General features: G+C 38.3%; 1 protein-coding gene across 7 annotated transcripts in view; it reads left to right on the plus strand.

Annotated features, from left to right (window-relative positions):
- Positions 1–12529, plus strand: part of Ctnnd2 (catenin delta 2) — a 793031-nt gene that overhangs the window by 415852 nt on the left and 364650 nt on the right. For all 7 annotated transcript variants that reach the window (XM_021182850.2, XM_021182851.2, XM_029469855.1 and 4 more), the window contains 2 exons: positions 1993–2027; positions 2596–2712. In XM_021182850.2, coding sequence (XP_021038509.1) covers positions 1993–2027; positions 2596–2712 — 152 coding nt within the window. The remainder of the gene's footprint in view (positions 1–1992; positions 2028–2595; positions 2713–12529) is intronic.

Below are 12529 nucleotides of genomic sequence, written 5' to 3' on the forward strand. Positions count from 1 at the left end.
TCAGATCCCTCCTGCAGATGACCAGTCTGAAGACAGTCAACCATTGATACAGCCTTGAAAACCTCTGTCCAAACAGCTGAGCATGCACAAATTCCAGAGCTTTGATCTAGAGTTTATTTGGGGAGAAATCTGATATTCAGCCTAGTACAGTTTGAGAATGTTTTCTGTCCTTACACAGATGATGACATCTATACTTAAAAGGTTATGCCACATTGAGAGTTTGTCCAGCCTTACCGATATAGAAGAACAGAGATTGGGTTAGCATTACATTGACAATGAGTCTTACCTAGTGAATCTAACATTCATAGTACACAAGAAGTGTATAACTCTATTATTTAGAGCAGACACTCAGCCAAGCATACAGGTTTTCTGAGCTTGTATGCTTCCGGTGGGCTGTCACCTAGACATTTCAGAAGGGCTGCACATGATCATGACACTAATAATATGCACTTAGACTTACTCAGAATCAAAAGACCCAGGTTCGAGTGCAGTCTCTGAAAATGTGCAATGGTACCAGTGCATAGTAATAGGATCATGACAGCACAGGCTTGATTAGTAACATTCTTAAAGGATTAACATAGCCATGGTGGTGATGGCTCAGATGTATCCTGGGGAGGCTTGAATTTTAATATGGAACAACCTCATATGTAATGATACCTACTAAGGGAAGCTGCTTTATCATTTTTAAAATATTGACATGTGTATTACATTCCTATGGTAAGGGTTGAACTTTGTAGTTAGATATAGCTCTTAGATAATGCTATATCTCTTTAATGGATGTAAGAGCATCATGGAAATGAATTTGCAGTTACCTTTTCATGTGTCAGATCTGTCTTTAGCTCTTAGCATTATAAAATTCCTTTCCATTTTACTAATATGAGTTGGCTCAGGAGCAAGACACCCTATAATAGTCATTCGGTTCTAAAGGGACCATTCTTGTTCTCATTTACATCAATCATGGCTTTTCTGAGTGCTGATTTATACCAGAATTCCCTTTTCCCACGTAAATGTATTCAGAAGCTGCCTCTAAGGTGCAAATTAAGGGTCTAAAACCCACTTACTGTTAAAGGACTGATGAGCTATTCATAGAAGCTGCTTGATCAAGGCAAAGATCTGGTAAAATACAGGTAGAAAACCATTTTTAAATGGTATCTGTCACTGCTATTCTTACTGCTCGTCAGATATTGACAGAAAATGGTGGCACCATTAGAAGAACATACAAAGGAAGTTGTTCACACCCCAAAAAATTTAAATGTATTCATCTATTTTATATTTAATAAGTCATGCAAAATAAATCAGTCATCTTTGCAGGCCTACTCTGAAATATCACAGCCATATATATATATACATATATATATATATACATATATATGCATATATGATGTGCAGATGTGCATATATATTGTTATATATATATGCATACATGTGAACCACATTTGGCTCTATCCATATTGTTAGGAGAGAATTTCAAAATGTATATTCAGTTGGTACTAATATGTTATTATTTTAAGTCACCTTATTTAAGTCACAACAATCACCTAGAAAGAAAACTCATAGGAAATGTTGAAGTAAAGGCAAAAAGTTATTTTATCTTGTTTTTAATAAAAGGGGATCTATATTTATTTACTAGGCAACTTTACAATGTCTAATACTATTCAGACTTTAGTTATTTTAAAGTAACTAAAATTGAGTAAAGCTGAATTCACCATAAGCTATTGCTAAATGGACTGGATTTGTGGGGAAAAATGAGCTCTCTTTATGAAAATTACTGAACAGTGTTCATTGATGGCACAGTATTAGCTGCAAATCAAAAGGGCGTATACAGCAAATGCATGGAAATTAAGATTCCGTCTCAATGGACCCCTCAGCTCTGTGTGGACCGAGACAGGTTCTGGGAATTCAGCTCTCCTGCTCTGGGGTCCCTGTGTGTCTTGTGTTTAGACTACACTCTCTGCCAACTAGCGTTACAGCTGTGTGTTCTCTTTCTTGCAGTTCAGCAGGAGAGCAGTTTCACTGGCAGACACAAGGTAAAGTATGGCCTCTTGATGGAATCTTACCCCTTTGATATGTACCTCTACTGAATAATTTTCATTTTGAACTTTAGATTTCTAGACATGAGTTAGGAAAAAAAAAGGAAAAATTAAATGAAGTTATGCTAGCTCATGATTTGGGGCTGAGGAGGTTAACGTCTCTTAATTTTCTGGTAACTTAATCTTCTCCAAAGATACATGTGCTTAACTTTGGCTTCTGTGCTTGATGTCAAGGCTTGTAGATGTGTTGTCTAATAGAGATAGTGTTTGATTGTTACATGGCAACCTAAAGCAGTGCTTCTCAACCTTCCTGATGCTGTGACCCTTTAATACAGTTCCTCATGCCCTGGTGACTCCCAGCCATAAAATTACTCCATTGCTACTTCTTAACTGTAATTTTGCTACTGCTATGAATCATAATGTACTATCTGATGTGCAGGATATCTGATATGCAATCCCTATGAAAGGGTCATTAGAATCCCATTAACCCACAGCTTGAGAACCACTGACCTAAAGCTTTATTGTTAACCTACCTTGTTTACCACTTTAATGTATCTCCTTTCAGATGGCCAAAAAGATATCGAAGATGAACTTACAACAGGCCTGGAGCTGGTGGACTCCTGTATCCGCTCTCTGCAGGAGTCAGGCATTCTGGACCCACAGGATTACTCCACAAGTGAAAGTAGGTCAAAGGCAGACTCCTGTGGCCCAGGCTGCCTTCTCACTATGCATATACTTAAGACAGACCTGGAACCTCTGGGTCCTAATTCTGCCATCTCTGGGATGCTGGGGTTATAGGCATATGTCTCCACACCCTGCTTGCACAGTCCTGGGAATGGACTGCAAGCGTCATACTAGGCAAGCTCCTTACAAAGTAACCTACATCCCCAGCCTCAGCAACCCCATTTAAAGGGAGGAGACGAAGAGTATGGTGACTTTTCACAACATAATATCTTTACAGGTTATGCTAGTACTATTTGCTGTTATGGTAGAATACCATTATAACATAGGAGAGGGCTGGGCAGCAGGCAGGCCTAGCAGGAAGCTCTCTGGTCACATGTTATGATAGTATCAGTAAACATGGAAGGCAAACTGGACGTGGGGCAGGCCTATATACTCCCAAAGCCTGCCCAGTGATAATTCCTTCAGCTAGTCTCCCTGTCCTAAGGCTCCCCAAGCAGTGCCAACAAGTGAGGAACAAATGTCAGATGTGAAGACTTTTCTCATTCAATCCACCACACAAGCCATCTATAATAAAAAGATTCATAATGTATTGATTTCTCTTCAGTCCCAAGGGTTCTCGCCACACTGACAAGGTCGCAAACACTCCTGAATCAGCACTTAGAATCCAAGTGTTTCACCAGGTTCCCCAAATCTAGACAAATACGGTCTGTGAACTCAGGTATATGTATGTGTATGTGTAAATGTATATGTATATATATATATATTTATATATATATATATAACCAGCACAATGCCTGCCTTTAAATGAACTCGCACACATACCGATCATTGTTGGCAGAGATCTTCATGATCTGCAATTATATAACAAGATTGGTTTTCCATATAATAAAATCACTTTTGGCTACTTTGTTCTATGCAATATGCAATAACCTTACCTTAATATACTTAGTAAATTGTATTATTTCTTTAATACTCAAAGATGTGTTTTTTTTTGTTTATTTATTTATTTATTTATTTATAGTTACGTTTTCCAGCTAGAAAGGTTAAAGCTTAGAAATAAAGACTACAGGCAGTAGAATAAACCGGTTCTTAATAAATTGTAAAGTTCTATGGACTTGCTCTAAAAAAATTTCACAAATGTAGCAGAGGACGGCCTAGTCAGACATCAATGAGAGGAGAGGCCCTTGGTCCTATGAAGGCTCTTTGCCCCAGTGTAGTGGAATGCCAGGGCCAGGAAGTGGGAGTGGGTGAATTGGTGAGCTGGAGGGGGGTGTGTTAGGGAGAGTGGGTTCCAGAGGGGAAACCAGGGTGGGGGGATAACATTTGAAGTGTAAATAAAGAAAAATCCTGAAAATTTTTTGAAAAAAAAAAAAGTGCTTTGTTAATCTCAGAAAAAAAATTCACAAATGACTGTGTTACACTATTAAAAATAATGGTATCTTATAAAAGAAATCAACAAAGCATCTAAAAAGATGAAATAAAATGAAATTGTCTCGAATATACATCAAGGTTTGTCATAAAAGGAAGATATAAGAGTAAAATATAATAGTTGCTTTTAAACATTTTTTAATGTGCATATTAGCTTATGTCTCTATAGTACATGATGCCACTATTATGGTAGCTAGTCATTGTGCTTACCCAGACATGTTCAAAGCAAAAGTCCTGAGTTTATACTCATAAATAAGATGCAGGCTTGCCAATGTACTTACCTCCATATTCCTATGTTAAAGTGCATAGTTGTCGCTGCTCTTTTGGTAGCAAAGTTTGTTTAACTGATATTTGCGACACACACCACCTTATCACAGAGTAAGGAAAGCAGCACACAGCACAGCATGTCTTCTTCTTCAGAGGAGGGCATGAGAGAGCATGTCTCCTTTTCATATAACAGAGAGGCACATTTGACTATGAGTGCTGGAACACTTAAACAGAAAGTAGAGAAAAGATGAATGAAAGAGAATAGTGAGAAGCAAGAGAATTAACACTGGCTCGAGCCCATTATATAAATTTCAGTGTTTCTGTAAGCGCCCCACATTATCTTCTAAAATTAACAATAACTCAGATATCTGGCAAACAAAAATAAAATTGTTATTTTATATTTATATGAAACAAGATCAATGAAATAAATGGAAATTAAAAGACTAGGCACATTTATGCTAGCAATCGCACTAAATGCAGAGTTAAATAACACTGTTAGTGTAGAATAGAAATTAATACAAAAGAAGCAGTTGGGGTTTTGAAGAGGACCGTGAGGCAGCAGAGCTGTGTTTACTTACAATCATGTAATAAACCTAAGACTATAGAGCTACTGAATAGAGTAGCACAGACTCTTGGTGCTAAAACAAAAGTTAAGTAGTCAGCCCTGAAAACATACAGACACGTAACATTGCACAGACAAATCAAGTTATATTTGGGAATGTACGTGTCTGCGTGTGTGGATGTAATGATAACTAATGGAGACAGAGGACTGGAGAGCAAGCAGCGGGATATGGGAGGATTTGAAGGAAGGAAAAGGAAAGGATAAGTGATGTCATTATAATCTCAAAAATAAAAACAAGAAGTAAAAAGTATAACTTTGACCTTTTCAATCCATATTTAGATAAAAAGCTAAAAGTAAAAGAAAACTAAACCTTACAATTAATGAAGAGAAGCTCTTGAAGTGGCTCCATTGACAGACTGCTCTCATGCAGCGCATACAGAACCCAGGCTTCAATCCCCCAGAATGGTACATATCCAAATCTCAGTTCCTGAGACATGGAGACAGGAGAGTCAGAAAGTCAGAAGTACAGTTGAGCCCAGCCCAACTACATGAGATTCTATCTAAATCATTAAAAGACAAGTAAGTAAATATTTTTAAAATGGACGTGTTGAGGGGCTGACAAGATGGCTCAGCGGGTAAGAGCACTGACTGCTCTTCCAAAGGTCCTGAGTTCAAATCCCAGCAACCACATGGTGGCTCACAACCATCCGTAATGAGATCTGACACCCTCTTCTGGAATGTCTGAAGACAGCTACAGTGTACTTACATATGATAAATAAATAAATAAATCTTTTTAAAAAATGGACGTGTTGAATATATTCATAACTCTTATTCCTATGACCAAAAAATTTCTAATTAAGAAATTTTAACAAAATGGTGAGGTAGAAAATAAAAACATCAAACTCAAAGATCATATCAACTAAATATAATTCACTAAAATTAAAAGCAAATTAAGATAATAAATGTAATAATGTTATAACTATATATAGGAAATATCCTTCTAAACAGCATTGATTCACATGAAAAAATAAGCACTATTTAAAAAAATAAAACAATATTTCATAAATAAACTTGTATTCAGCGGAAATCTAAACTTTATTTTTAAAATACAGAAATGTAATTATTTTTGGAAAAATCTTTTAAAGACCCAAATAAGGGCTGGAGAGGAAGCACTGTAGTTCACTGTGCATGTAGCATTTGCGAAGGACTCCAATTTGGCTCTCAACACCCGTGGCAGGAAGCTTACAACTAGCTCTAATTCCATGCCACGGGGACCTGATTCTGTCCTCTGTGCTCTATAGGAACCTGCACACACACACACACACATGCGCATTCCCACTCAGGAACACACATACAGACACTTCATTAAAAAAAAATAACTAAAAACAAGCTAAATAAATAAAAACAGTAAGAAAGATGGAAAATGGTAAAAGTATTTCCGAAGTAAAAGAACATAACGTGAAAGAGTTGAAAGAGAAATGAGAACAGACACATGTGCAGGGCATTTACTGTAATGAGTTACCATGGTTACTTTCTCCATTGAGATGCTCTGGGAGATTTAAAGGACATTCAAAGGATGTCTGGTAGAGGAGTTTCTTCACTTGCAGTATGTGCTACAAAGCCCTCCTCAAGTAGCGTGATGCTCACTCGTGTGCATCACAGGGCAGTTAACTGGTCCAGTTTTAGCAGATATGTCTTGTACTTGCTCTGTGTTTTAGGGAAGGTTATTAACTTTCTATAAAGTACTAGGTAGTCTGATGAACGACAGCTAAGATTTTCTCCTGACCTCTGGCAACCAGCTTTAAAGAAAGTAACTAAAGCAAACAAGGAAACTCAAACCAACCACTGCCTTCTGGCAAGGAAGCTGCTCTTCAGACCCTAGTCTGGTCTCTGGATTCCATACAAGCACACTCACATAGTGTCTACTTGTTTTGCTTTGCCTGACTGTGAGATTGCTCTATTTTGTTGAAAACAGTAGTTAACTTTTATCAGTAGCAAGTAGATTTCCACTTTGAAACTATATTGCAACTTATGCATCCTGTGTAATGTTGATTGCTTTTGGCTGTTTGCTAATTTGTACCATTAAAATAATACATAGGTATGTACATACATACATACATACATACTTATATATGTACATATATACATACTACACACATGTGCACTCACATACATAGCATATATCTGTGTACATACATACATACATATATATGTACACATACACACACACACACACACACACACATGTTTATACTTTTAAAGTGCCTGCTAACGGACCCAGCGCCCAAACTTTTGTACCAAAGATTTCTGAACCACCGCCATATGGGGAATGTTGCTACTCAGGACATTTGTTCTTAGCAATTTCAGAAGCACTTTAAGAGTAAAGTCACCATGTGAAATATAGGAAAACTTTTTGAAAATATTTAACACATCATTGCAGTTTAAGATCTCAGTATATTGTTAATGTCAAGTGCTGAAAGGATCTGAAAATTGTCAGTTATCTCCTGTAGGTCTATCAGTTAGGGGTCAACGTAGGTAGGATGAATATTCTATTCAGGAGTATAGTTAAAAGCAACTTAATTAAGAGACATTTGACAAAGAGGTAGGCAAGATTAAATGAGCAGGCAGTGCATGCTGAAACTCCCAGGTGTTAGCAGTGAACTGACAGAAGCTATCAGCATCCTTGGACCTGAAGGAACCTGCTGGATCTGGTAGGAGCAGAGCCGAGCAGCAGGCATGCCGTGCTAAAAAAACACTAATCTTCCTTTCCCAGGTTTCCTCCTCCTGCCAGATAATCCGCATGCCCGGCTTCCTTGTCAATGGAGGGGTAGGAAAGGAGTGTCGGGGTCAAAAGTTGAGCCAGCACAGTGATCTGTTGTGTAGTGCTGTAGTACCCGATGTAGATGCCCTTGGACTAGAAACAGAACATAGATATGTAGCGCTCTCGGATACATTCATCTAATTAATGAAAGCACATCAGATTTGGGGAGTCCCTTGTGATTATTCAATCAATGGCTTCATTAGCTGGAATAGCTGTGAACTAGCTAATGCTAAATTGAACTTGGCATCCTGCCCTTGAGAACCAGTCTCCTAGTCCCCACTCAAAAGGGACTAAAACAACAAGAAGTAAGTCTAAATCAGCCTGGAAAAAAATATTAAATAGAAAGTTACTTCAATAACTGAGCAAGTGGAACTTAAAGTGTTATATTTAAGGTTTTGTTATTTTTATTTCCCAAGGATTGATTAAAAATAAGTGTTGACTCATGGCGTCAGAATACCACGGTGATCTGTAACTACCTCTCTATGCTATCTTTATGTTGTGATAGTAGTAAATATTTACCAACTCTATCTCTTAAAAAACACTATCCTAAACAGTATGTGAGCCGTGAATAACCTTTGCCACCACCCCTGACCCCGCCATTTTTTCATGGTTATCTAACTTCAAGTCTAACAAATATGTGTCAGTCACTAGACACTGGCTTCAGAAATGGGGGCCGCTTTCATTAAATAACAGAACATATGAGCAACAAGAACAGTTTACTGATGGATGCCTGGAGCCATTAGCTTCTCAGTGTCCAGCATAGCTTGGCCAGAATGAACATTGATCAAGGACTTCATTTGCCTCATGCATCCTTAGAGATTCAAACACAGAGATAAGAGAGAAAAGGGCAATGGTATCTCAGCCAGGAACTAGTAAAAATACTGTCAGTCAAAATCAGAACTAAACTGAGGGCAAATACAGAAATTACAGGACAGAGTGGGAGGAAATGACATCTATGTTAACCAGAAATTAAGTTGGCTCATGTATTTTAAAAGAGTAATTATTCTTTTATTTGGTGCACTAATAAATTAGCATTCTACTACATCATGTACAATTCTACCATTCAATGGGTAGCCTGTGAGAGCTCATATATGAGGAATGTCTTTAAAATGTATATAATTCTGAGATTTCAAGTTAGTGTATAATAAACTCTGTGGAATCATGTATAGAATCCCACTCAGAGCAGACAGGACCCAGGTCGGTGCCACCCAGTGAGGTGACAGGGATGTGTCATTCACTGTGGAACTACAGTCTGTCCTTTTCATTCTGAGAATACTTACTTCACAGGAGAGGCATTTTGTGAAGTGAATTTTCATAATCCCAGGATGGAACACCAACAACAGAGGTACAAATAATAGCAATCAAGATGAAACACATGAATCACACTCATTCAACACAGGGAAAGCCATGGTCAAGGGTTATTGTTGTTGTCTGCCATGGAGACCAAGTCTAGACTCAACAAGATAGAAAGCCTTAAGCTCTACATGGCTATTTTGTGAACTTTGTCCCTTTTCCTTATGACGTAATTTCTCACATGGAGAGATACTGATACTCCAGCCAAAAGCATGAAGATTCCTCAAAGTATACTTAGGAGTTCTTGGAAGGGGTGGTGTGTGCCAAGACTCTTGCAGAGAACCCTCAAAGTCCATTGCTTGTCACAACAGTGCTAAGAGATCAGTGATTTTATTTCTCACACATGGCAGTTCAGGGACACTTTCCTGAGACCACAGGGAATAGGATGATGCCCATTCTATAACAGGAACTATTGGCTGCCGGGGGTTCTGTAGGTATTCCAACAAATAGCACAGCATATAATCCATATCAGTAAACGCTGTTAGAGGTCTTCAGTAATATATAAGGGCACAACTGGTTTGTGAGACCAATCCTTTGAGAGCTGATAGAACTGATAGATGACAGAGCATCAACATATCTTCATGTAAGAAAATATATCATAAGGAATGGGAACAAAGCTCACAAACAGGCAGTAACCCTGGGACAGAGATGCATCCACCATTATGACACCATCATAAACCAATATGATCCAGACACTGGCTGTTACATTTTTAGAGTTAGTTTTTAAGTTTCGTTTCTTTCATAACTGGCCTCCATTAATTTTCCACTTCTTTTTAAGATTACTGGCCTTCAGAGTTGAGTCTGCTTTCATTAGATTCTTAACTTATAAAAATATATAGATAGTATTTTTGTTCTCGTTACACAATAGAAATACCTAACAGAGATAAGCCTTTATGAAGAACCCCTTGGGCACTGTAATGTGAAATAAAAACACTATTCTATGCTTACACTCCAGGAGCTGCAAAATTCTTTATCAAAGCACTGCAAACTAACGTTATATATTTGGCTTTTGTGTGTTTGACAAATACACTTTCTCAGCCCCCTCTTTCATGTACCGATCTAAAGGAACAGACTAGGTTCTTTATGTAAGACCCTTATCAACTTTGGGTCTATGCCTGTGTATCAGTCAAGCATGCAAAAGCAACAAGACAATGATGTTTGTTGGAGTTAAGTCAGTGAAAGGCTATGTGTGGGATTCAGTCTTCTTGGGACCATTAAAGATTTAATTCTCACATAAATCATTGTGCACATTGGAACCAGCTGACGAGGTATAATATGTATTCTGGATATAGAGACAGAAATGAAATGTCAATGTCTCTCTGCTCATAGAGCAGGCTTCTGAACTCTAGGCCCACTTGTCTAAAGCCCGGGAGTTTGAACCCTCAGTTGTTTTGAGGTGGTGGGCATGTTGGACTACTACTTCTAGGGAACTTCCTCCATGGTAGTCATGAATAAGTTACTAGTGAATCTCAGGAGAAAATAACCAGGTTAGCCCCACTGTCTTCTCCATGGCTTGGTAAAATGTCAAGTTCTCTTAGAATGCATAAAGAAGTCTCTGCTATAGATGAAGGATGTGTGGTTTTTTTGAACAAAATCAGTGATACTATTCTGCAGAACACTTTGTGATTGCTATGAGCATAATAATCCTACAAATAACTATCAGTATTTTCTTTAGTTTATACTTTATAATAATACATAATCACTACCTCTGATTTCACATCTCCCTTCCTGGTATTTTCAATAGGCCAGGCTCCCTCCACCCCCTTTTTATTTGGTATTGTTGTAAGAATTTATTCTCATTTAAGACAAACCAAAAAAAAAATAATAAAGAAAAGTTATTCATTTTTAAATCATTCTAAACCTTCTCCAGAGATAAGTAGCAAGAAGGCAGAAATAAATGCAAATTTCTTCATTGTTACAAATGTGTGTGAGATTTGGAGAAATAATTTTCATGACTTGCATAAAAAAGAAGTTTTTCTTTTTAAAAATTATCTTGTAAGAAACAGTTTAACCCCAGAATGTGGCATGTGTCTGTCCTTTCTGATAAGCTTAAATTTAACCAAAGCTACTCACAGTGTGAGGCCTCCCTTCCTGGGATGTGCAAGTGAGAGAGGCCTCCCTTCTCAAGGGTGTGCATCATTTGCATGTTTATTTTTCCGCTGACTATCCTAAATTAACGTTCTCACAAAACATCTACCTCACTGGGTATCCGTTCAAAGCTTGCTCCGTGCTCTTCGGTTCTGTTTGTGTGTTAGTGTGTTTGATTTCCTTTGCTTGGCACATCTTTGGATTTCTCAGTGTGTAGTGCGTTGTGCGTTTGTGCGTTTGCATGTCGCATGGTGCATTTCTTAGTGTCGCTCTTGTTGTTTTGCTGTTCTTCGTGAATTTTTGACAACAGTAAATAAGTCTTTGAAATGAACTCTAACCTCTGCCCTTTGGAGACCTACCCTTGTCCCTTGGAGTCTTAACACTCCTCCACAAGTGACTTTCACAACCACACTGCTGCTTTACAATTTTATTTCCATATGACTGAAGTATGCTTTTCAGTTACTTGGGAAATTATGAAAGATGTAATATATTACATGGGTCAAACTCGGTTAGAGTCTGAGATGAGTTCCCACCGTCTTCTAAAACAGGACTGAAACAGGAAGCCCTGGGTCCCACACTCACCTTCCTGCCCCTCTGAGAAAGTGAGATGTCATCCTTGGGGAATGTGCTCCCCTCCCCTGCCTGCTTAGTCACCCTTGTCCTCCTCAGTTTTTTTTTTTCAGGTCTCTTAAATGCTGGCCTTCCTCTAACCCTGTTGTCACCCTGTAGTCCCTCCTGGCTCTAAGCATAATCCTCTCATCGCTTTTAATGTCTGCAGTTTTCTATAAGTCCCACACTCGAACCCATGTTGCCACTGGAGCATCCAAGTTTCTGTAGCTTCAGCTTTCTCCCCTTCTTCCTGAGAACATTTTATTATGCGATAGATACAGTACCCACGCGTCTAGCTGATGGACTGTTAAAGCTGTTAGTGACTGGGTCTATAGAATTAAGGTGGTGTGGCAGGCAGGACAGGGTTAGTTTTCCCTGGACGGTCGGAGGTCAGGGCGAGGTGCCCTGAGGAAGTAGTCTTTACTTACCATGACATTGAGAATGAGCGTCACAGTTCCCGGAGAAAGAAATTTCAGGTTGAGAAAACAAGAACAACTCTTTCCTGAATCCAAGAATTTCAGTTTTTTACCTCTTAGCTGTGACAATAGATGTCTGTTTGTTTGTAATTTTTTTTTAATTGCAGCAGGCCACTTTGCTGAAGGGTTCATTAGATAACCTCCACCCAAAACACAAAATCGTAAAGGATGTTGAAAGACAGCTATAAGCATTATGTGAAATATCGCTATA

This window comes from Mus caroli, chromosome 15 (assembly GCF_900094665.2).
Source record: "Mus caroli chromosome 15, CAROLI_EIJ_v1.1, whole genome shotgun sequence".
Lineage (NCBI taxonomy): Eukaryota > Metazoa > Chordata > Mammalia > Rodentia > Muridae > Mus > Mus caroli.